The sequence below is a fragment of the Cadophora gregata genome (assembly GCF_030347475.1).
Source record: "Cadophora gregata isolate MNR1 chromosome Unknown scaffold_2, whole genome shotgun sequence".
NCBI classification, from domain to species: domain Eukaryota; kingdom Fungi; phylum Ascomycota; class Leotiomycetes; order Helotiales; family Ploettnerulaceae; genus Cadophora; species Cadophora gregata.
The window spans coordinates 132,886-157,736 of NW_026695925.1; the positions used below are offsets into that span (position 1 = coordinate 132,886).

The following is a 24,851-nucleotide window of genomic DNA, read 5'->3' on the forward strand; positions in this document are numbered from 1 at the left end:
CAAGTTGGCTTTCAAGCTTCTTGGTCCTTGGAACTTTGCACCAAAATATAGCCGATTTCCAGAAAGCTATTTGGCAGAGACTCCATACGTCGTGACTCCAAATGTATTGGACCTGTGCTGATTTACATTTTTTGTGCCGAAGGAGTTTATGTACTCTAGGGTTAGTGTGAAGGATGGTAGAGCCACGATGAATGCTTTGAACTTTCTGCGTCAAAAAGAAGCCCTGATTCGAGAACGGCAGAAGACTACCAATCACAGTCGCCCAAGTCCATAGTAAATTCTAAGTTTCGTGGTAGTAAATTTGAAACATCATATGACTAAACTTCTCACCGGAGATTATAAGTACTGCGCGTCTGACTTCGGCTCTCGCCACAATAGCAAGCTTTCAAACAGCGGAAGAGGCCCAAGATGCTGGGGCATTTGGAAGTCTCTTTTGGAGCCGCTGCACTGATCGCTATTCAAGACTCAAATTATATCGTAAACTGTAAACTAGATGCTCAGGTTACTTATTGAGGTGAAATCAATTAAATAACACATTTCAACTCTTGTCATTTTTGACTGTCATGTCATCGCCATCTCTTATTTGCCATTTTAGTTTCGCGAATCTTGATTACCCATTTCTTCAGCAACATATACCGTGGATTCTCATTTACATATCGATTGGAAAAGATGGGCTTGTTTTGACTTTACATTTGCGCGGACGTCAAGCACATTTCTTAAACTCCACCATGTTAGGTTATGTCACCGCGAGTGTCGAGGAAATGATAGGGAGAGACAAATTCTACACACTCGACGTTTGGCGCTTTCGATAGGCTGTTTAATTAGACCAGTGATTGATTGAATCGCTGTATCGCCTTGTCTAGCTTGTTGTTTTTGTTGGATGTAATTCCAGAACTTAGTATGGGGTTAGAGACTTAAGCGAGGGGAAGGCTTGCGACGTCAACACAGCTAGAAGCACGAATCTGCTAAGGCAGTCATACCTCTCAAGCTCCAGACTGTACTTAATTCATGGATAGGACTGAATCCTGAGCTTTTGAACGTCTCGTAGTAGCTTTCGCGAATGTGACTGTGTCGAGTCATATTTACAGTTTGTGAATCTCATCAGCTTCCTGTGTCAGAGGTAACAAAGTGGTTGAAGGCATCTCTTAATAGCTGGTGGCTAACTCCGGCCGTTGAAAGGATGTATCATTAACAATTGCACGCATAAATTCCAAGGGAAAGGATTGTCCACATGGTAGGAAGAGAAGCGAGAGAATGTTAGAAGATTTGGCCTTTCGATTGATCGCTTCAAAGTGTCAGTTCTCCTTGAGGCAATAAAATTGAGTTGGCAGCAAATTTGTGCGACACATCTTCTAGCATGATGTTTGAGTAGGCATGATATACAGACTGCACAAGGCCGTTCAGGATGGCTGAGTTTCGTGCGCTCCCAAATCTTAGAAGTGATAAATTGACTTGACCACAGTGAACGAAAAAGTATCTTTATCTGCCGTTTTGGCAACTTGAATGGTGGACGATTTGGTGCCGGTGGTCTTTATATCGCATATTCGAGTTCTAACAGATACTTGTCACCATACTCCTTGACAAGAGACACGAAACACCACATAAGAGACCGTCAATCGTGTGAATGAAAACGGATGTAAAAACTCTATGAACCTGTTTTCTGAGGAGATTGTCTTCATTTGTGATCAATAAGACCCAGAAAATAATTCAGGTAAGGGAGCGTTTGAGGAATGGGCGAAGCTGACCAACCTTGTGACATTAGGAAATGCCCATCTCTTTTGCACGTGAACGAGACCTTGAAAACTGAAGAGCAGTGGACTAACGTACACCAAGAGGGTTCCTCATTCAACAAGGTTGTATCGAAGCTGAGGGTCACATGCCGATCGGGAGACTTTAGGCCATTGAAAACAGAAAAGACGGCGACAGTGTTGAGTTCTTGTGAAAGTCATGAATCGCTCTAAAATTGAAAAACCCAGAGTCCTCCCATGACATGCCAAACACATTCACTACACTTTCCAAATTCTCATACGGCCACAAGGTACCTCCCTCTGAATACTGCCTACCTCTCTCGGCTTTTCAAGCTCAAAGATATGAGAGTGCTTGGATTGATCAGTCCGGACGACAGCCTGTATAAGGATGAATGAGGAAATACCTAGAAGAACATTGACTGGACGATGTGCTTGCTTGGACCATTCTTCCATGAGAATAGATCGAGCTGGCTAGAAACTCCAGAATGAAGTCTTTTGGTTGCCAGTGGAGTGAAATCGACAAGTAAAATCAAGTCTTGACGTCGATGCCAACTATTGCCACTTGAGCAATACATATATCGTCGGGGGGGTAGATAATGCAATTGCCTAAATATGATCTGTTCCCACAAAATGGACGAGTGCAGGCTGACAAGCGGTAACTTGACTATGAAGACCGAAACCGTTAGAACCAGTGTACATGGCGCTGCCCATAGATTACCCCAGGAACGATATCTTGCTTTTTGACCACGCAAACCCAGAAAAGTAATTATCAAACATCGCAAATGAAAGGGATGGGCTGAGAAGTAGATTTTTGTACACATCTCTAGTATTGATACAATCTTCCATTCCATACACATCATACACTCCCACCATGATCCAACACCCCTTATTCCATGACAACCACGCCACCCAACTCCTTCAATGCAGCCACAATCTTCTCAGCCTCCTCCTTCGGTACAGCCTCCTTCATCAACTTCGGCGCACTCTCCACAAACTTCTTGCTGTCCACCAAACTCAGACCCAGCATGCTCTTAACCTCCTTGATGATCTTGGGCTTGGAGCCGGCCTCGAAAGACATCAGCTTCAGGTTGAAGAGTGTCTTTTCCTGCTGCACTGGAGCAGCCTCTTCCTCCTCAACTGGAGCAGCGGCTGGTGCAGCTGGACCGGCAGCAAATCCTCCCATTGGCATATCTGGGATGTTAAGTCGAGACTGTAAATCGAACCATTAGCAAAAACATATCCCTTGACCTCTAACTAACCAAATCCATACCTTCAAGCTCGCAACCAAGTCTGCAGTCTCCAATAATGTCAATTGACTGATCTGATCCACAATGCCCGAGATCTTGGGGTTCGCAGCAGCTGTTTCCGTCGATGCCCATCTTCTCGCTGGTGTATTCCTCCTTTGTGCCACAGCCGCCGAGGAAAGTCGTAGGGAGGATGAGGATCGCAGAGAGCGGACGCAGCTTCGAGCTGCAGACTGGCAGGATAACGACATGGTGGGTGGAGGTGTGAGGGTTGTGAGAGAGTCGGACTCGTGAGGTTCAAAAATGTGTTTGGGAGAGTTCGCGATGGTTGATCTTTCTGCCAGCCCGCCAAGGTCTGAAAATACGCTAAATTTATTTAGCGTGCGGCCGCCTCGAGGTCTTTATCGCGATAAAAAAAAGTTTGGATAGAGAGGCACGAAATACAGCAAACCTCACGAAGGTTGCGCAGTTACGCACAATACCACGAAATGGCCGCCGACCAGCCGAAAGGAGAGATAATGACTGGCGTGGAGAGTACGGAAATATTAGAGGAGTTACCGCAAGAGATATTGGAAATTATACGGTTGCAAAGCTCCCCGCGATTTCTCGATGCGCTTGCAGTTGCAGCACTCAAGCCGGAATTGACACTTCAACTTTTCACGAGATACGAGGATATTTTTGCGGACACATCTGCGAGATGGATTGTAGGAGGAAGAGAGGGAACACAGAATGTTGGAGTCATTGGAGCTTTTGCGCGGATTTTAACTCTTGCGCCGCATCTATCGACTTTCTTGGAGAGATACCTGGAGAATACCTCGAAGCCTGGACACGACAGAGAACAAGTCAGGATACATTGCCTATGGAACTCGGAGAATGGAATGGATGTGTTGGAGCTTCAGAGAATACTGCTTGCGACTTTGAGACTGCTCGATTTCAACGGCAATACTTTCTCCAGAACCGTTGCGGCCTCGAATATCCAGCTGTACCTCAAGCATGCCGACAGATGTGTACGATACTTGGCAGCCCGAATATTCTGTCAGCTATGTTCAGCTTCGGAGTCGAAATTGGAGGCTATGATTGAGGAACATGTTGGAAAGTCGGAGGCAGTAATGGGAGACTTCGATGGAGACTTGGTGGATTTAGGATTCTTGACTCTATTTGAGGAGAAGCGGCTGAAAATTGCTGCCAGAATCTTGAATCAGAAGTCCAAGTCGTCTGTATTACCAGATTACCAAAGACTTTCAGTATTGGTGGCTCAATATACAAGCACTTTACTTCCACGACCAAATGGGCCTCCATCGGAACCATCTACCATGGTCAAGACAACAACCACCTCGAATAATATGGAGACATTTGCTAAATCTCTCCTTTGTCACTCGCCTATACTTCTCCATGGCTTGGCTGGATCAGGGAAGACATCACTAGTCAATGACTTTGCACGAGAGCTTGGCATGGACTCCAACATGGTCACACTGCACTTGAACGAGCAAACCGATGCCAAGATGTTGATTGGAATGTATGCCAGTGGATCAAAGCCGGGTTCCTTCACATGGCGAGCTGGAGTGTTGACAACTGCTGTCCGAGAGGGCAGGTGGGTCTTTATTGAGGATCTCGACCGAGCTCCAAATGAAGTAATCAGTGTCATTTTACCCCTCATCGAGCGTGGAGAGTTGTTGATTCCCAGCCGAGGAGAGACAATTAAAGCTGGACGTGGATTCAGACTTCTTGCTAGCATCCGAACATCACTAAGTGTAACTGGGCATGAAAACCCACCAGCTTTACATATGCTCGGAGCTCGTCTGTGGCAGCGAGTGCCTGTACAGATGCCGAGCCAGGAGGAGTTCACGCAGATTATCGATGGCACTTATCCGATTCTACACAAATTCCTTCCTGGCATCATAAGCGTGTATGATAGGCTGTACACATTATCGCAGAAACCTTCGTTTGCCTCGAGGAGTCGTACCTCACTGGGTCGGCCGATCAGCCCTCGTGATCTTTTGAAATGGTGCCGAAGACTGGATGGTGTTCTCAGAGCGGCCGGATCGCTGACTGGAGATGAGCCCATCACTGATGCTATCAAGTACGAGATGTTTCTCGAAGCTGCAGACTGTTTTGCCGGCAGCTTGCAATCAGACGACACTCGAAAGACCGTAATTTCTGCCATCGCCGAAGAGATGCATATCGACCCGCAACGAGTTGAACATTTCCTGACATCCCATATCCCGCGATACCAAGATGGCGAGACAGAGCTGACAATTGGGAGAGTGCGCCTGCAAAAGCGTCCGGCAAACCGTGTTTCCAAGCCAGCGAAGAAGTCGAGACCGTTTGCCAATACCACCCATGCTAAGCGGCTGCTGGAACAAGTGGGTGTAGCTGTGAAGATGATGGAACCAGTCCTACTCGTAGGAGAAACTGGTATCGGAAAGACTACAGTCGTTCAACAGCTTGCTGACTCCTTGGGCAACAAACTTACTGCGGTCAATCTGTCCCAACAGAGTGAAGTCGGTGACTTGTTAGGCGGTTTCAAGCCAGTCAATATCCGCAGTCTTGCAATTCCTCTCAAGGATGAGTTTGACGACTTATTCGCTGCAACTGGGATTTCAGCGACAAAGAATCAGAAGTATCTCGAGTCACTTGGAAAGTGTGTAGCCAAAAGCCAATGGAGTAAGGCCAGCAAGCTATGGCGAGAAGCACCCAAGATGTTTGACAAAATCGTCTCCGAACTGAAGAAGAAAGAAGTGGCGAATGGACGACCGGTCGAGCAACGTACGAAACGGCGGAAAACAGAGTCAAGACTTCAATCTCTGCTCCAACTGAAGCCAAGATGGGACAGGTTCACGCAAAGCTTGGTACAGTTTGATATTCAACTATCTGGTGGGTCAAAGGGTTTCGCCTTTACTTTCGTTGAAGGCAACATCGTGAAGGCTGCTCGAAATGGTGACTGGGTTCTTCTCGACGAGATCAATTTGGCTTCACCCGATACCCTTGAAAGTATTGCCGATCTTCTACACCATGGATCTGGTGGCTCACCTTCCATTCTACTATCTGAGACTGGCGAGATTGAACGTGTGAAAGCACATCCCAACTTTCGAATCTTCGGTGCCATGAATCCTGCAACTGATGTTGGGAAGCGGGATCTTCCTATGGGTTTGCGATCAAGGTTTACTGAAATCTACGTTGAAAGTCCTGACAGAAACTTGGATGATCTCCTCGGTGTCATCCAAGCATATCTGAAAGGAAACAGTAGTAACGACGAGAAAGCTGCTCATGATGTTGCGCGCCTGTACCTCAACACTAAGCGACTTGCCGATGACAAGAGACTCGTGGATGGAGCTAATCAAGTCCCTCATTTCAGTCTGCGAACTCTCACGCGTGTTTTAAGCTATGTTGTTGAGATTGCGCCTTCATATGGATTGCGAAGAGCATTATATGAAGGCTTCGCTATGGGTTTTCTCACTCTCCTAGACAGAGAATCCGAAAAGTTATTGATGCCACTGATCGACCATCACTTGTTGAATAGCCACGGTAATGCCCGTGCACTTCTTGCCCAGACACCACGCCGACTTGATGATGGCAAACTTTACAAGGCATTCATAAATAAGAAGAGAGATCGCCAATACTGGATGCTTCAAGGTTCAGAGACTCCACAGGAGCAAGCCCATTACATCAAAACGCCATCCGTTGAACGAAACATGCTTAACCTGGTCAGAGCCACTTCGACAAGACGATTCCCAGTTCTCGTACAGGGCCCAACATCATCTGGAAAAACAAGTATGATTGAATATCTGGCAAAATACAGTGGCAACAAGTTCGTCAGAATCAACAACCACGAACACACTGACTTGCAAGAGTACTTGGGAACCTACGTCTCTGGTGCAGATGGCCAGCTCCGTTTCCAAGAAGGTCTGCTTGTCCAAGCTCTCCGTCAAGGTCACTGGATCGTGCTCGACGAGTTGAACTTGGCTCCTACAGATGTCCTCGAGGCTCTCAACCGTCTACTCGATGACAATCGCGAGCTTCTGATTCCAGAAACACAAGAGATTGTTCGACCTCACGAGAACTTCATGCTCTTCGCGACACAGAATCCACCTGGACTTTATGGTGGCCGAAAGACCCTATCGCGTGCCTTTCGTAATCGTTTTCTAGAGCTTCACTTCGACGATATTCCCCAGGATGAGCTTCAGCAAATTTTAGAGTATCGTAGTCAGAAGGTCGCACCTTCAGATTGTAAGAGAATCGTGGATGTCTACAAAGAGCTGTCGACCTTGCGTCAATCAAGTCGTCTGTTCGAACAGAAAGACAGCTTCGCAACGTTGAGAGATTTGTTCCGATGGGCTCTCCGAGATGCTGATAATCGAGAGCAATTGGCTGCGAATGGATACATGCTCCTGGCTGAGCGTGTTCGGAACCCAGCTGAGAGAACAGCTGTCAAGGAGATCATCGAGAAAGTCATGAAAGTGAAGATTGACCCCACTGTTCTTTATGGTTGTGATTTCTCGCCTGAGATCAAATCGTACAACGAGACATCAAATTCCCAAGGTGTCGTCTGGACTCAGGCAATGCGTCGGTTGTACGTTCTTGTCGCGCACGCACTCCGTAACAACGAACCTGTTCTGCTCGTCGGCGAGACTGGTTGTGGGAAAACTACCGTCTGTCAGATGCTGGCAGAAGCGTTCGGCAAGGAACTCCATATCGTCAATGCCCATCAGAATACCGAGACTGGAGATCTCATTGGTGCTCAGAGACCCGTGAGAAACCGAGCCGTCATCTCGGAGCAGTTGAAGCAGGATCTTCTCACTGCCATTCATAGCCAGGGTGTGCAAGTGACAGAAGATATGGAAGTTGATGCTTTGATGGCGACTTATCATTCATTGCCTCCATCAGCAGCTACGCATATCCCAGAGGAACTACGTCAACGAATCGAGCTCAATCATGGAAAGTCAAAGGCTTTGTTCGAATGGTCGGATGGTAGTCTGGTTCAAGCCTTGAAGGAGGGTCAATTCTTCTTACTGGATGAAATCTCCCTAGCAGATGACTCTGTCCTTGAACGCTTGAATTCCGTGCTCGAAACCCAACGGACAATACTCCTTGCCGAGAAGGGTGTCGACAACTCCTTTGTCCAAGCAGCCGACGGTTTCCAATTCTTTGCTACTATGAATCCCGGTGGTGATTATGGAAAGCGTGAATTGTCTCCCGCACTTCGAAATCGTTTTACCGAGATCTGGGTTCCTTCATTGTCTGAACACGAAGATGTTTTCCAGATTGTGGAGGCTAAGCTCAATGAGAACTTCAAGCCTCTTTCAAAGGCTATGGTACACTTTGCAGAATGGTTTGGCGAGAACTATCGATCATCATCGTCGACTTCCATATCAGTCCGTGATGTACTGGCGTGGGTCAAATTCATGAACGGAACAAGTTCGACGGATCCATACTTTGCTGTCTTACACGGTGCCGCGATGGTGTACATCGACACTTTAGGTGCAAATCCCGCTGCTTTACTAGCTATCAATCCGGACAACATCTTTGAAGAGCGGAAGAAGTGCTTGACTCAATTAAGCACTCTCTTGGAGCACGATATCAGCCCGATATACTTCAAGCCCATCGATCTGGTCAATGGTGACAGGTTCTTGGCCATGGGAGACTTCTCGATTTCAAAGCAGCCTGGCACAGACTCTGATCCAGGATTTGCGTTCAATGCACCAACGACCAAGTTGAACGCCATGCGAGTGATCCGAGCGTTGCAAGTCCAGAAGCCAATCTTGATTGAGGGAAGTCCTGGTGTGGGAAAGACGACTTTAATCGCTGCTCTCGCTCTTGCTTGTAATCGACCTCTGACTCGTATCAACCTCTCAGAGCAAACCGATCTCATGGATCTGTTTGGGTCCGATGTGCCGGTTGAGGGCGCTGAAGCAGGCCATTTTGCATGGCGTGATGCTCCGTTCCTTCAAGCAATGCAGAATGGAGAGTGGGTTCTGCTCGACGAGATGAATCTTGCTTCACAATCCGTACTGGAGGGTTTAAACGCCTGCCTCGATCATCGTGGAGAAGTCTACATCTCCGAACTCGACCAGACTTTCAAACGCCACCCCAACTTCTCCGTTTTCGCCGCACAGAATCCCCATCATCAAGGCGGTGGCAGGAAAGGACTACCAAGCTCGTTTGTCAATCGGTTCACTGTCGTGTATGCTGATGTGTTTAGGAACGAGGATCTCCAGTTGATTTGCAAGCACAATTTTCCCGCTATGCCAGACGAGACCGTCAACACGATTATCGCATTTGTCTCTCGTCTAGAGCAAGAAATCGTGCATCGACGACAGTTCGGCTCTCAAGGTGGGCCGTGGGAATTCAACCTTAGAGACATTCTTCGCTGGCTTCAGCTTCTTGGGTCCTCTGCCCCACTACTTTCAGCTGCTACACCATCTGATTTCCTCAATTTGATCTTCCGACAACGTTTCAGAACTACCAAGGATCGTCAAGAAGTCGATAGAATTTTTGCGCAGGTGTTTTGTACCAATGTACCGTTCCGTCATTTCTTCCATAATACGAGCGCTACTGCGTACCAGGTCGGCGTAGCGTACATGGCGCGTGACGCTCTTATTCAGAAACTTCCGTTCCCGTCTATCGATCCTATCAACCGCCTTCCAGATATAGAATCTGTCATGATATGTATTCAGCAAAACTTACCATGTATCTTGGTCGGACCGTCCGGATCTGGCAAGACGACTATCATTGAACATATTGCTGCCACGAGCGGGAAGTCTCTCGTGGTCTTCCCTCTTAATGCTGACATCGATACCATGGATCTTGTCGGTGGATTTGAACAAGTCGACCCTCAGCGAGCTGCAAGCACCTTCCTCTCTGAAATGAAGGACTTCATCAACACCAAGATTCTTTCTTCACTACCTGCTCCAGTTCCTGCCGAAGCGCTCACTCTTCTGGAACTCTTGAACCTCCCAAACCAATCAACACCAACTTACTTCAATACCCTCGCTGAGAACTTGCTCGCGCTCGAAACCACAACATCTCTCCCTGCTTTCGGCACCCTAGCAGCAACCTGCAATGACTTTGCTTCCAGACCCATGGCTGTCGAGAACGCACGTTTCGAGTGGGTCGATGGTGTCCTCGTCAAAGCTCTAGAGCAAGGCTCCTGGCTCGTCCTCGACAACGCAAACCTCTGTAGCGCATCCGTTCTGGACCGTTTGAACTCTTTGCTAGAGCCAAACGGATTCCTGAGCATTAACGAACACTGTGGTCCTGATGGTGAGCCAAAAATTGTCAAGCCGCATCCAGAGTTTAGGATTTTCTTGACGATGGATGCAAGGTTTGGAGAGCTGTCGAGAGCAATGAGGAATCGAGCTGTGGAGATTTTTGTTGAGCCTTTGAGTGAGGATGCACCCAAGATGGGTCTTTTGAGTGTGAAGCGTGAGGCTGGCATGCGACGATTCCAGAATCTAGCAACGGCTTTGGAAATCCATACTTCGGATCCCGAGCAATGTCGATTGCTGTACGCTGCCGCTTTGGACAATTTATCATGGTCCGATATGCCTCTTTTGTCGCGCTTCGTCCAAGCATTCCAGGTTTCTGTTGAATTCACCAGTCTTAGCGAGTCTTACAACGACATATACCAAGGTTCCGCAAATCAACAACTTAGAGCTGCTATCGGTGGTCTTCTCAGCGAACTCGCAACAAAGAACAAGCTACCAGTTGAGAACTTCCGAGATACACAAGTCTTACACCCTCTGCAGAACTCACCACTGGTTCCTCTCTTCAGCAAGAATTCGAATAACGAATATGCGTTCTGGCTCGGTGCTGTCTTCGATCTCATCCTCGTGATCTACAACGCGACCAAAGCTCACTCTGCACAAGAAAATGGAATCGAGGCTCTGAAGCCTAGCAAGATGAACAGATTACAGCGTTCGCTTGTCAAAGGGCGAGTCTCAGCTGTGACAAAGGATTCGACTGTCAATGTATCTGAGTTCCTCCGTAATACTCTGATGGCACTGGTTACATACTTGCAGAATCATACTGGCTCCAATGACAGGTGGAGAATTCAACAAAAGGCCTTCAAGTCACTGCTCCGATATTGGTGGAACACCTTTCAACTGGCCACATCCCGCAGCTTCGAAGAATCAACGTTCCAAGCCCATCTCACCATTGGGAACGACCTCCTCAGTCAGCTCTCCACCACTGTCCAGACATCAAATTCGCCTATCGCATTCTTTGGCCAGAGCCTGCAAAGCGAATTTTTATCAGGCTTCAAGCTCACTACAGGACTGAGCATGGAACTTCTCTGGCGCCAGCTCCGACCAATAGTGATGCCAAATCTCAACGTCATGAAAACCCTTGCAGAAATGGAACAACTTGCTCTCCGCTTCGATACACTGAGGTGGAAAACTTCTATTCCCGTCGTCGAGTTGGGACATATCATGACTTCTCTCGTCAAGGCTTACAAACTCATCTTGACAAGTGATGTGGATGGATATAGTCTCATCTCGACACTAAATACCGAAATGGATAACCTAGAGAAGAGTATTGGTGGTGAAGAAGATGATAGCGTCACGCCATTCTTCACTTCGCAGTTCGAGGCATTAAGGCAATTCCGTATGCTGGATGTCTTGACATCTGGATCTACCGCAGAGTCTTTTGTTGATGTCGATGCTGTGATCCTTGCCAATCATCCGACAAAATCTGAGATGCAATTTGCGAGCTCTACCACGACCTCTAGAAATCTTCAGGCTATCGACTACTTACTTGGGACGAGCGAGAAGTTGCAGCTGGTATCTGATGGATTTTCTCTCGGTATGCTGAAGAAGCTGAACGTCTGTGGCGATGTGAATTTAAGGTCCCTGAAATTATTCGAGACTGAATTGCCAGCGATGGGCCAAAAGCTGGCACAATCCAGCGCTACGTTGTCTAGAGATCAGATCTTTGACCTGAACGGCGTCCTCTCGACCTTGTTACCCCAAATAGTTTCAGCGCATGGAGCAGATACCGAGTTCCTAGCTTGGTCACAGTCCCTCCCCTCTTCTGTCGAGCCTGGCATCATTGACCTCTCACTATCAAACCCAAGTATTTCCCAGGATATGCTTGTGCCAAGTACACCAATTCAGCTCACAGAGGTCATCACGAAGAGCTTCGGTCCTGCTGTGGTCTCAATTCTAGCCTCGCGATCACAGCCGGATCTCCGGTTGCAGTTCTCCTCTCTGGCATGGATTCATTTTGCAATTGGATGCATCACTCTCTATGTCCCCGATCGAGCCTTTGATCCAGATAAAAGACAGCGACTCGAGCGTCAAAGACATTCTGAACACCGTACAGAAATCCAAGCCAAGCTCGCCGCACTTCGTCAATTTGAACATCTGTTCTCTGGGCAAGAATCGAATCTCAGATGCCAACTCCTGGAGACTGAGCTTGTAGAGCTTGGTGATCCACCTGAGATCCTACAGGAGATCCATCGTCCTGAAGTGTCGGAGATGGATCAACTGCAAGGAGAATTCGGAAACTTGTTGAAGACTGTGCTGCGCTCTGACCTCGAGGCGACAGTAAACCGCTACTTCAAGGCCAGCGATGAGAGTGGCCTACAGCAGATCAAGCTCGCGCAACATAATGTAGCGCAGATCATCCAGAGGCTGTCGGAACGCTTCAAAGCTTATAATGATCTGACAGCACCAGTCATCAGCATGCTTCGATGCTTGCAGATTGGATTGTCGATGGCCACGCTTGTTTCTGCTGCACCATCTACAAAGAACGAGTCGTGTCTAGCTTTGAGCAAAATGACTCCTTTCCTCGGAGGTGGGCCAACAACTGTCAACGAAGACATCATCTCGGCACAACCTATGGAATACCTAGCTCTGATCGCAACGAAAGCTGCAGCCGAGAAGCTGTCATCATTTGGACCGACTAGTCGACGAGCACTATTCAAGGGCTTTCATGGATGTTATGACCAGTGGAAGAAGAGACTCGAATCGGATCGATTGGAAGCAGAGTCGAACTCAGGGTTATACGTCTTCAGAGGAAGTGCCGAGGACGAGGAAGAGGACGACCAAGAGCAGTTCAACGAACTCTTCCCTGCCTACGATGACGAAACTGCAGATAAGCCAAAGGGTGTTACACCCGCGCAATTCGTTATTAGAGAGACAGCCATCGGTCTCGCAAAAGTCCACTCCGAGATCTGCCTGGGCAGCGCTTTGCCTCAAGAAAGTATACTGTCTTCAATCCGAAACATATCTAAACGTATCGGCTCCCTCCACGAGGATGCACCATTCACCGAACGAAAGATGACCCGTGCCCTTTTGCCCGGCACACTCCTTCTCCTGAATGACGAGATCGATACTCTCCAGTCTAGCACCGCACTCCCTGCCACCTACAACTTTTACACGTCCGCCAACCTCCCCGAGACACGGAAACTTGTCAGTCTTGTCCAACAAATCATTACCCGCTTCCGCGATCTGCAAGCAGTTGACGAAATCGGCCATATGCAGCCCTTACAAGATGTTCTTACATCCTGCCACGAACTGATGAAGTTCAGACACACGGAACCACTCGCAAAGATCATCACCAAAGTAGAGAAAGTTCACACATTCATGCACGAGTGGCAATTCGGCGGCTGGGCTAGTCGGGCCAACTCTGCGCTTTCGTTGTATGACGAGTTGACTGCTACGATTGTCAATTGGAGACGTCTGGAACTGAGCACGTGGGCTAAACTCTTCGAGATGGAGAGTGATAAATGCGATGATGATGCGAGATCGTGGTTCTTCCTTGCGTACGAAGTCGTCGTTGCAGTGCCATTACAAATATCAGATTCGCCAGAAGAGTTGAGAGTGTATGCCCGGAAACTGCTCAAAGATCTAGAGGCGTACTTCTCGAGTGCCATTGTTGGACAATTCGTCCAGCGCTTGCAGTTGTTGAAGCAGATGCAAAAACACCTGCAGTTGCTTGCATTAGACATGCCAGCTCTGTCAATCATCCAAGACGCGCTCGCGAACTTCATTGCTCTGTATGCAAGGTACGAGACGCCTGTTCGAGAGAATCTAAAGAGAGGAAGAGTCTCGTTGGAGAAGGCCATGAAAGATATCCTGCTTCTAGCGAGTTGGAAAGATACGAATATTGTGGCGTTAAGGGATAGTGCCAAGAGATCCCACCACAAGCTATTCAAGATCGTGAGGAAGTTCCGCTCGCTACTGGGACAGCCTATGGAGTTTATTCTTAAGAGCGGATTGCCTGATGAAATCACCTCACCCGCAGTGGAAGGCACAAAGACAAACCAAGCGCCTACAGTGGACGAAAATGCACTGGCGCTCTGTGCCTCATCTGTTCCAGACTGGTCCAAGAAAGCGAAGCGCTTCATCAACATCAACAAGACTGTTAGCATGATGGCTGAGACAGCTCAATTCCCCACAGCTGCCGTTGAATGCTCATCCTACCTCGAATCATTCCTCGCCAACATCATAACATCAACCGCAGAACTCCAAAAGGCAACGCCTCCGCTCCTGACAGAAGACAACAAAGACGAAGTCAAGCATCTCAAGACTCGTAAGCGCAAGCTCTTTGCTGATACGCTCAAGGAGCTGCGCCAGATGGGTATCAAGTACAATCTTGGCGCCAATGCGCTTGCACAGCAAGATTCTCTGAGTGTGGTGCTTGCCAACGTTGGGGCTTTGAACCATGTCGGCGTTGACAGTCTGGAGTACTACTTCCACAAAGCGATCGACCTCGTACCAAGAGTCAGAGCATCTGTGCATCAACACAATGAAGATTTAAGCGGTGCCGAGGTTGTGAGAAGTACGGGCTTTCTCGAAGGCTTGCTACAGGTACTCCTCATGCAGAGAAATTCTCTCGCAGAAACTGTCAATGGCATGAATACAATCGAGTTGAATATCAGAATGGTCCAGGGTCTCTGGGCTCCAGGTTCCTATACGGTGAAAGCCTCAAAGGTCACGTCAAATCACCAGAAGCTACTTCATTGGCTACCCAACATCCTAGTTGTTGCCATTGAGCTTGTTACTATACATGGCAAGCTAGGCAAGATTGATTCTAAGGATGTGCTTGGTGTTTTGGCTTCTTGGCATGACCGCTTTGTTCACTTCGCTAGACAGTGGGAAGAGCTTGCATTAGTTCCTACAGGCGTTGTGTCCACGGCATCTCAAGCTCTCGGGGAAGAGATCACGGATGCAGCACAGCAACTAAATATCGAGCTGTCTGGTATCAATGAGCAGCGCCCTGATCTTGCATTTATCGTCAATCAGATCCTACCCTGGACCAATATTACTGCATCATCAGTAGAAATCATTTCCGCTGAACAGACGAGTGCGGACCTCGATCGGAAGCTCTCTACTGTTTGCGACACTGTCCTCGTTGCTATCGAGAAGTACAAGAAAGCTGTTGCGGATCTCCCGACTTCAACCGAAGATCCAGGATGGCTGGTCAAGAGCGATTCGTCTATTTCTGCTGCTATCAAATCACTCCACAGCGAGAACATCTCCGAAGAAGTCAATCAAGCATTCGCTGTTCTCCGCTCTATGGATCTCGAAGACGACACAACTAGCCAAGCAGCCTCAGCCATCTTTGCCGTCTCCCTTCCCATCCTACAACAATATTCCTACACTCTGCAAGAAAGCGTTTCTCGTTATGCATACCTCCACCGCGCTACCTGCAAAGTATCATACATTCTCGCCAAGACATTCGTCCAGATCGCTACATCAGGATTCTGCACACCGTCTGAGAAGTCTGCAGCTCAGGATGGGCAGACTGAGAAGCTTGAAGGTGGAACTGGCCTCGGTGATGGTGAAGGTGCAGAGGATATCAGCAAAGATATCCAGGAAGACGAGAATCTTGATGAGTTGGCGCAGGAACCCAACACCGAGAAAGGCGATATCGAAGATGAGCAAGATGCTGTCGATATGGCTGATGGAGATATGGAAGGCGAGATGGGCGATGGAGAAGAGAAGGAAGAGGGCGAAGGAGAAGATGAGGAGAGTGGTGATGAGATGGATGAAGAAGCTGGAGATGTCGATGACTTGGATGCTGGGGCTGTGGATGAGAAGATGTGGGATGGAGCTGGCGAGGAGAACGATAAGGAGCAAGAAGGTGACGCTGCGAAGGGCGAGCAAAATAAAGATGAACAAGTTGCTGCGGAAGAAAATGGAAAAGAGAATAAAGCTCAAGAGGGAGATGAGGGAGAAGCTGATGATGAGGAAGAGGAGATGGAGGGTGCTGAACAGGGAGAGGAAGTCAAGCAGGATGAGGTTGAGAAACACGATCCTACTGCCCAAGAAGGTGATGCGCTTGATTTGCCGGAAGACATGGAGTTGGATGGCGAAGAGGGAAGTGAGAAGGGGAGTGAGGATGATATGGGTGATCTTTCTGATATTGAAGACGATGAGAAGGAGGGTGATGAGATCAAGAACGATGGGAAGGAAGAAGATGGCGCAGAGAATGCGGATGCGCAAGAAGAGCAGCAGATCGTTGATGAGATGGATATTGTTGATCTTGATGAGGAGCCAAACGATGAAGGTAAAAAGACCGAGGAAGCTGGCGAAAAGGTCGAAGAAGAGTCCGCGGAACAAGAACCCGAGAACGAAGAAGGTCTTCTCCAAGACCGAAACGATGATGCCAATGCCGATGCGGACAACGCGGTTCCTAGCGATGTCCAAGGAGTTGGTGAAGATCAAGATGAGAATTCTCCTGACGACAAGACCGAGTCTGCTAGCAAAGCCCAACGAGAAGATGGTGGCAAAGGAGGGGACTCGTCTGAGCAAAAGGACGCCGCGGCAGAAGATGGTGAAAAGGGCCGACAAGCCAATGGCGACGCACCACAAGATTCTCGCGACGAGACGGAAGACGCTGCTTCTGCGCAGCCCTTCAAGAAACTCGGTGACGCTCTCGAGAGCTGGCATAGACAACAATCCAAGATTCGGAATCCTGAAGAGCAGAAAGAACAAGGACAAGACCAGAAATTGGAAGATAATCAAGAAACATCCGAGTTCCAGCACTTGCAGGACGAGAATGCAGAGGCTGATGCACAAGCACTTGGCACTGCGACCGAGGAGCAAGCCAAGGCTCTGGATGAGAGCATGGCTGTTGATGAGGAGAGTAAAGAGTTGCCTGAGCAGTTTCAACCGGATGAGGTCGAGACCGACGATGTTGAGCACGATGTGATGGATGTTGAGGAACCTTCTACGCCAAAAGAACAAGAACCGTCTGATGCCTATGAAGGTCGCGCTGGAGCAATGATCAAACAAGCCAATCCCGTCAACGATGAAGATCTCGATGCCAAAGCACAAATCCAAGAGCTCGAAGAGGACGTTGAAGAAGTAGACAACCAGCTTGAAAGCACTCATCTCGACGGCACCATCGACCCTCAACTCGCAGCCGATGGCCGTGCACAGTGGATGCACTACGAGTCCCTTACTCGCGATCTCTCCCTCTCACTCACCGAACAGCTCCGCCTCATCCTCGCTCCAACCCTAGCCACTAAAATGCGCGGTGACTTCCGCACCGGCAAACGTCTGAACATCAAACGTATCATTCCGTATATTGCCTCCCAGTACAAGCGCGACAAGATCTGGATGCGCCGCTCTGTCCCCTCCAAACGCAGTTACCAAATTATGCTCGCCGTTGACGACAGCAAAAGCATGGGCGAGTCCGGCTCCGGCGCCCTCGCTCTCGAGACCCTCGTTATGGTCAGCAAGAGTTTATCCATGCTAGAAGTCGGCCAGATCAGTGTAGTCGGCTTTGGAGAGACTGTGCGCGTCGCCCATGACTTCGATATGCCGTTTAGCGCGGATGCTGGGCCGAATATCCTGAGCCAGTTCTCCTTCCAGCAGGATAGGACGGATGTCACGAGGTTGGTGAGGGAGAGTATTGAGCTGTTTAGGGCGTCGAGACAGAAGGCCAGCTCGTCGCCGGCGGATTTGTGGCAGATACAGCTTATTATTTCGGATGGAGTGTGCAATTCCTCGGAACATGATACGATCCGTCGTTTGTTAAGAACGGCATTGGAGGAGCGGATCATGATGGTCTTTGTTATTGTGGATGATGTGAGGAAGAAGGGGAAGGGGGAGAGTGTGCTTGATTTGAGGGAGGCGAGGTTTGTGGACGGGAAGGTGGAGATGGGGAGGTACTTGGAAGGCTTTCCTTTCAGATATTTCCTTGTTGTGGGAGATGTTAGGGAGTTGCCCGGTGTGCTGGCGGGTGTGTTAAGGAGCTGGTTCGGAGAAGTTGTTGATGCTAGCTAGAATTTTTGTAGAGATTTTTGCATTACTCGGAGTTTCGGTGGTGTCGGAGTTTGGACGCTGTAGCATTTTTTGGCGTTTAAGTACAGGCAATCGAAAAATAAACATTGTGGTCTTCCGACTTCGAAGTTTCGCTTGCTTCACAGTGATAAGTGTCTCTCACGGATATGGCGAGTTAGGCCTGCATGACCTCAATGCACGCGAATTCTGACTTGGGCCTTCAAATGTCCAGCTTTTATATTCTCTCAACTTTTCATGTGACACAATCCAAACCACCACGTCATATGATATCTAGCTAGAGCTTGCTCGGGATGAACTACGCTGTTGGTGCTGGCTCGGGTGCGTAATCCGTGATCATCGGAACCAAGCACTGACAGCTGGCGGAAATGGGATCCCAATGCATCTTATGGTCCCCTCCACCGCAATATATCTTGTAGTTCTCACACACAACGTCTGGTGGTGGTTCACATGGCTGACAAGCACATCGTTGCAGATCTTCGTTCCACTGTCATGGAATTAACAAACGGACAGAAATAAGTCAGACATTCTGCCATCACAGATCTAAATGTGTGATGTGATGGCTGAATCTCTCAACAGTGATAAGGGGGCATGGAACTCAATACGTACGTGTGAATGTCTGTCTCCACAAGGACAAAGGATCTTCAACAATGTACATTTGTCGACTGAAGGGGTTGGAGTTGGTGCAGGTGAAATGGTCTTTGTTGGCTTGTCCTGAGGAACGACATCTCGTTTGGCAGCTTCGACGGCGGTGTCCGTCTTCAGACAATTGCATTTCTTGGTAGCAGCATCCCAAAAGGGTGATGACCCCGGAATGCATGTAGTTGCTGCAATACAGATGAAAGCTTCATCTTCTCTTGGTTTACAGTAACATGTTCTGGATATGTTGTCCCAGTCCGGAACCATTGGGACGTCGTATTCGACACAAATTGTATCTTGTAGACACTTTTGCTCTTCCAGATTCTTGGGAATGCAGGTGCATTTGCGGGTCTTTGAATCCCAGAATGGAGAGGAGCCGACGATGCATGTGGTGGATGCGAGACATTTCGAGACTACATCTTTCTGAGGCTTGCAACTGCATTTCTTCATTCCGTCATCCCAGACTGGAATCATCGGGGTATCGAACTCGATACAGATGGTCTCAAGCAGACATGTCTGCTCGTCTTTGCTGGGGCCGGGGGCGGATGTTGGCTTGGCGACAGAAACTTGTTTCTTTTAGCATCAAGCAAACTAGCAGTGTATATTTCCGAACATACCAGCTGAAGTGGAGGCGGTTGAAGATGCAGGAAGAGCAAGGATGCTTCCAACCTCGGCCAAGACAATGACAGCAGAGTAAACGAATTTCATGGTTGCGCGCGGATCCCACATGAATTATTTCGGTGTGCCTTTGAATTGTATCTGAACTTCGCGCTGGCCGATTGTTATATAGTAAGTGAGGATAACTCGGAGGTAATGATTTCTCGCCATCTTGAGTGTTTTTTTTTCTTGTTTCCAACATCAGCTATGAGCCGTACAGGCTGAGAGGTAACACTTGAAAACACGAGTTGGAATTTCTGGGCGTTGGGCCTGTATATTAGGCAAGTATGAACAGGTGACGAGGGTCGTTTAAAGTTTGTATTACCTCGACTTGAATCGGAAGCCAAGTCCGAGCATTTGCAGGCTGAATCCATCGGCGCGGCCTAAAAATATCTCGACTTTGGATAAGCGAGGTCATGTTCAATGACAGGAAACACATTCTTGACGGGAGAAATGTCTGGCCTGATCCTGCGAGAAAGGATGCAATTGATTTTTATCGAAAGATCTGGCATGGGCGAAGGTCACTACGTCTCCGAGCTACCCGCGAATAAATTACTCTCCAACATGAGATTATCAGGGCTGCACTCAAATTCTCCAAAAGGCTTGGAAAGTTTCTTGTTACAAGTTTTCTTTCATACTTATGTAGGTACATTTCATGTTATTGGGTTCGGACACTTATCAACCAACAAGCCAAAGTGCCAAGTCTGCAGCCAACAAAACTGACATAGTCACGGCCATGAAAATAGAGAGGCATGAAAAATGCACGCACATCGTTTCAAATAGAGCTCCCCACGATCATTTTCACTTTCAACATTGGGGACCGTATCAATAGAGGCAGCATTGGTAGTTGGAAGGCCCTGGGCAGTATCCCCTGAAGTAATTTGTGTAAGCTCAATTCCATAGTAGCTGAGAAAGATGATGAAAGAAATACTCACGCGACATGAGTTCTTCCTTGGCTGTTGCACCAGCTAACAGTGTGACAAGTACCCGTGTGACTCTTGCAGTCTGGAATGTAGCAACACTTGACGTCGTCGGGATCGAATGGGCAGTCGCCATTGCTGGTAATTCCAACTTGGGCAGATGCCCTGCACCAGGTTGTCTTCTGGCAGGTACCTTTGTCAGGTGCATCCTATGACCGAATATGTTAGAATGCACAACGAGGGTTTTTTTTTAAATTGGCAATGCGAAGCTTGGACCTACGTCTTGCTGACAGTAGCTTCCGATGGCTCGTTGCTCAAGAATATCGGCATTAGCTTCAGGAAGAGCTTCTGGGAGAGCTTCTGGGAGAGCTTCTGGGACAGCTTCCGGCTCTGCTTCTGGAACCGCCACGCCGAAAGCGTAGCTGGCAAGAAGTGACACGAGGAGGATCTGTAGTCTCATGATGGCTGCAGGATGCGGGATGAGTTTGAGAAGAGTTAGAGGTGTGATTTTCTGGTTTTCACAGTAGATTGGATGATGTTGATCTATCAACTGATGGGAGGAAATCTTTGACTTGATATAGTGGCCATCTCGATACACCATAACTTCCTCATCAAGTGCGAACCTTGTGGAAACTCTGTCGACGATGCCAATTACGGTAAGAACTCCATTTATCACTGCTCAAGTGTTTTTCTCCTCTTCAAAAGTACCATACATCTGCAAGACGAAGGCTTTACATTGGCTTTCGAACGCCATGTCAATAGAACTCACATCGAAGGATCCGTAAGAAAGAAGCCACAAAGGAGTTTTCTTCCAAGCAGGACCATTTATAGGTGATACAGAAAGCCAAATATAGATGAACCGGTGCAAAAAAGGTCCGATCATCAGGGGAGCTGTAAGTTCTGGAATATCTTGGTCCGGTTCAATTGAGGCTCCATGCATCTCGGGTTACATTGCATCTCGCCAAGAGCGGGGTCGTGGACGGTGCCGAGATTCGAAAGTGTGAGATCGGATGATTTGAAGGCCACCCGAAGCTAGGTAATGGACAGACAGCATCAAAAGTCTCCAATTGTATTGGTGAGTTCCAGGTCAAGCAATATCGAGTGCCTTGCCTGTGGCTTCAAATTGGGAGACGTGCATAAGCGAGCGCGGTTGACAAGGCAAAACATTGGCCTGTCATCCGACTAGAGCCAGCAGTCTGGCAAGTCCAAAGGAAATTTTTCAGAATCAATAAGGGGAATTCAAAGCTATGCAGCTTCTCACGACCTGTTCGGATGAGGTCAGACTGTCGACTAAATAAGGTACCTCTCTCTTTCCTCTCACTATCACGTGATTCACCAGCCATCATATGAAGCTTCTGTCCCTCAATGGGTCTTAGCTACGCAGGGCTTTGACTCAAGGCGTGCACTGCTATTATCAAACAAATCTAAAGAGCGGATGAATGACATTCATTTTGAAGGGGCATACAAGAACTTGAGAGTTTTTAAGTGGAATGTCTGTTGGAGTGGTTGTTTCGTTGGCGTTAAGGCAGGGGGGTTTCAAATATCTGAAGTATAAAGTGTCTCGGTATAAGGTCTGTGATACATGTAGCCTCTATTCGTTACCTGGAGTCATTGATGAAGCTTGTCCAGCCACCTCAAGAACGAAGTCCTGGTCCAAATATCGACCCTAAACCACAAGGTTCCGCCACAAGTAATGACATGCACACTTGATGTATAAGATGATTCACAGAATCTAATTATATGCTTTGAAACAGCTATACTATTTGATAATCTGGTGAGCCAACCTCAACGAATTCTCGCTGAGGAATCTTACCCGAAGTGGCCTCGCTTAAGCCCAATGGGAGAAAACACCAGAATATCAGAATATCAATGGCAGGCAAGACCGGAAAACGCACGACAAGTTCCTTGAAAATGCCTAGAAAGCTGATTTTCGCCTGTTAGCTGCAAGTATGCCATCGGTAGAAACCATTCGACGGCTAGCAGACCAAGTAAGAGGAGCTGGACCACGCTGTGAACTATAGTTTGAAAGTTGAACTGGTTCTTCCAGCAACCGCCAGCTTTTGAACGCAGTCGGACGCTCCGCCATAAATAAATACAGAACCTGACAATCTGCGTGTGTCATGACAACTGGCGGAGGTGTATCAACTATCGGATTACACGTTCGGTCTAAGCAGGTTGCAACCAAACTATCACGCTGATCATCGTGTCCGATGTAAAATATCAGGACAACCTGATGCCACATGAGAGCTTTAGCAGATGAAAAAATCATCACAACCTCAGGAAATGGTCAAGTAAGCGCCATATATAAACTGGAGAGAATATATTCTCGCGCCGTAGCAGATTTATTCCCCTAGTAACCAGTACGGCAATTGTTCGTCAATGCCGAGGTTCCTGCAAGTCAGGTTTTCTCCCACCAATCTGTTGCCCTGAAGCGGGTTCGCCCAGGCTTTACAACGCCGAAATAATAGGGAATTTAATCGCCTACGAGGAAGTGTTGATGCGCCAATGTGGCACAGTCCTCGCCTAGCACTGCTGACATGGGCATAAGCCAACCAGGGCGATATCAGAATACGGGGCAAAAGTGAGCACTAGGGCTACAACTTCAAAAACAACGACAAATGCTTGTCCAGTTCGTCTCGTCATACTTCCAAGCTATGATTTCCCAACACGATGTTCCATTCCATGTGCGATGTTTTCCCACTTGACTCAAGCCCGGGCACAGATCGTGATTCATCTGACATCTCGCTCCGCCCACTCGCGGTGAATAACAGCGATGGGTCGAAGTCCTACAATTCGAAGGAGAAGGAAAAGGAGAAGAAAAGTAGAAAGGCGATGCCGAAATCGCGGACCGGATGCAAGACTTGCAAGTATGATGTTCTCGCCCAAATTCTGCGGCTGAGTGGGGCTAACGGGCGTGAAAGACAGCGGCACCTCAAATGCGATGAAGGACGGCCCGCCTGTCAGCGGTGCCTTAAAGCCAGTTTCATCTGCGATGGCTACGATTCTAAGAAAGCCGTAGTAGTAGATCGTAGATCCGCGAACAGAGAATTGCTTCCCAAGGTGGCTGGATCGTACGGTCCACGAGCTCCAGAGGGCAAGATCTTGCTCCCTGCACAGCATGGGCTGCCAAGTCATGCGCTGGGTACTCAACCGCAAGATATGGAGTATTTTCAGTACTTCCAAGAGCAGACTATCCTTGAACTCTGCGGTGGATTCGATGAACCTCTTTGGAATCGCTTTATTCTCCAAGCATGTCAAGAGGCTCCTTTCGTACGGCATATTGCGCTTTCTTTGGCCGCAAAGGGCAGGGCAGAGAAAGCGAAGCAAGCAATTCCGTTGAGAGATCGGAGCAGTGCACATGAAAGCTATGCGCTGCGAAAATATTCAACATCGCTTCCCCAGATCCGACAATATCTCGCTGGGACAAGTAATCCGGATCCTAGGATGTTCCTCGTGGCGGGGCTTCTAATCTTTCTGTTTGAGTTCCAGCAAGGAAATAAAGATATGGCTACGAAGCAGCTGAAGACCACCTTGGCCTTGTTCAAGAACATGCGATCAATCAAGACAGAAGGATATACGCACGTTCACCACCTAGACTTCCCCGATAATCTTGAAGAAGCTGTTGTCGAGATGGTCGTGCGGCTGGAATCTCACATCTCCAACGGTCACGGTGAGCAGAGTGAGAAGAGCCTTGGTGTTATACATGTGTACAACGCCTCGCCTGTTTGGTTCCCCACGGAATTTACCAGCGTTTTCCAGGCTCAGCGCTTTCACAATCATATCCAATACTGGGGCAGTCCCAATTTTGCTGGGGACGCGTCGAAGTACGTCTTTGCGTATTTAAAACGAGCTTCAGGGGTGCATTGTGAGATTCCTGAGCCGAGGGTTGTGCCGGTTGAGGAATACAATCGTCGTTTGAGGGAAATGAAACAATGGGGAAGGAGCTTTCAGCCTCTCTTTGCGAAGTTAAAGGCCACGGAGAGTAAACAATATGCCTGTGGATTGGTCCTGTACATTCAATGGCTTGCGTTTATGATGGTTATATGTAAGAGATTGGGCTGGGTTCTTGGAGAATGCTCGGCTGATGGATCTCCTGCCATTGAACCGACCGATGAGAGCGTTGACGATCTTTGTCGGAGAGGGGTACGATCTGGGGAAGAGCTTTGTGCGAATAAGTACTTCCTGAGGTGCTTTGTCTTCGATGTCGGAGTACTGCCGACGTACCTTTTATTCATGCTTGGCACGGAAGATATGGATGTCAGGTATCGGATCACCCAAGTTTTAAGAGGGATGATACCCAGGAGGGAGAGTGTGTGGGATAGTGCTGCTGTGGCCGGAATAGCTGATTTCCTTTTTAGTTGTGGACCATCTTTAAAAATACCCTGATATTTG

General features: G+C 48.2%; 5 protein-coding genes across 5 annotated transcripts; 2 read left to right on the forward strand and 3 right to left on the reverse strand.

Annotated features, from left to right (window-relative positions):
- Positions 1 to 2,634: 2,634 nt before the first annotated feature.
- On the reverse strand, positions 2,635 to 3,243 carry ONS95_007404 (uncharacterized protein; the record flags this gene model as incomplete). The annotated part of the gene is made up of 2 exons (XM_058500910.1): positions 2,635 to 2,958; positions 3,019 to 3,243. The coding sequence occupies 2 exons, from the start codon at positions 3,241 to 3,243 to the stop codon at positions 2,635 to 2,637; spliced, it is 549 nt and encodes a 182-aa protein (XP_058362226.1).
- A 237-nt stretch (positions 3,244 to 3,480) lies between these two features.
- On the forward strand, positions 3,481 to 18,228 carry ONS95_007405 (uncharacterized protein; the record flags this gene model as incomplete). Its single annotated transcript, XM_058500911.1, has 1 exon — positions 3,481 to 18,228. One exon carries the CDS (start codon positions 3,481 to 3,483, stop codon positions 18,226 to 18,228), a length of 14,748 nt encoding a protein of 4,915 aa, XP_058362227.1.
- A 313-nt stretch (positions 18,229 to 18,541) lies between these two features.
- On the reverse strand, positions 18,542 to 19,816 carry ONS95_007406 (uncharacterized protein; the record flags this gene model as incomplete). Its single annotated transcript, XM_058500912.1, has 3 exons — positions 19,500 to 19,816; positions 18,853 to 19,448; positions 18,542 to 18,730 (listed from the first exon to the last, which is right to left on the reverse strand). The coding sequence occupies exons 1-3, from the start codon at positions 19,609 to 19,611 to the stop codon at positions 18,542 to 18,544; spliced, it is 897 nt and encodes a 298-aa protein (XP_058362228.1). The 5' UTR covers positions 19,612 to 19,816.
- Positions 19,817 to 20,153: 337 nt separating this feature from the next.
- Positions 20,154 to 20,982, reverse strand: ONS95_007407 (uncharacterized protein). Its single transcript, XM_058500913.1, has 3 exons — positions 20,740 to 20,982; positions 20,475 to 20,668; positions 20,154 to 20,410 (listed from the first exon to the last, which is right to left on the reverse strand). The coding sequence occupies exons 1-3, from the start codon at positions 20,917 to 20,919 to the stop codon at positions 20,365 to 20,367; spliced, it is 420 nt and encodes a 139-aa protein (XP_058362229.1). The 5' UTR covers positions 20,920 to 20,982; the 3' UTR covers positions 20,154 to 20,364.
- A 1,312-nt stretch (positions 20,983 to 22,294) lies between these two features.
- Positions 22,295 to 24,845, forward strand: ONS95_007408 (uncharacterized protein; the record flags this gene model as incomplete). The annotated part of the gene is made up of 2 exons (XM_058500914.1): positions 22,295 to 23,326; positions 23,381 to 24,845. The coding sequence occupies exons 1-2, from the start codon at positions 23,130 to 23,132 to the stop codon at positions 24,843 to 24,845; spliced, it is 1,662 nt and encodes a 553-aa protein (XP_058362230.1). The 5' UTR covers positions 22,295 to 23,129.
- Positions 24,846 to 24,851: the final 6 nt, after the last annotated feature.

Excerpts from the sequence above, each read along its gene's own strand:
- ONS95_007407 (XM_058500913.1), bottom strand. The coding sequence starts at position 20,919 with ATGAGACTACAGATCCTCCTCGTGTCACTTCTTGCCAGCTACGCTTTC. Across the intron at positions 20,669-20,739 it reads GAAGCTACTGTCAGCAAGAC|GATGCACCTGACAAAGGTAC; the intron begins GTAGGTCCAAGC and ends ATTCGGTCATAG. Across the intron at positions 20,411-20,474 it reads CAAGGAAGAACTCATGTCGC|GGGATACTGCCCAGGGCCTT; the intron begins GTGAGTATTTCT and ends AAATTACTTCAG.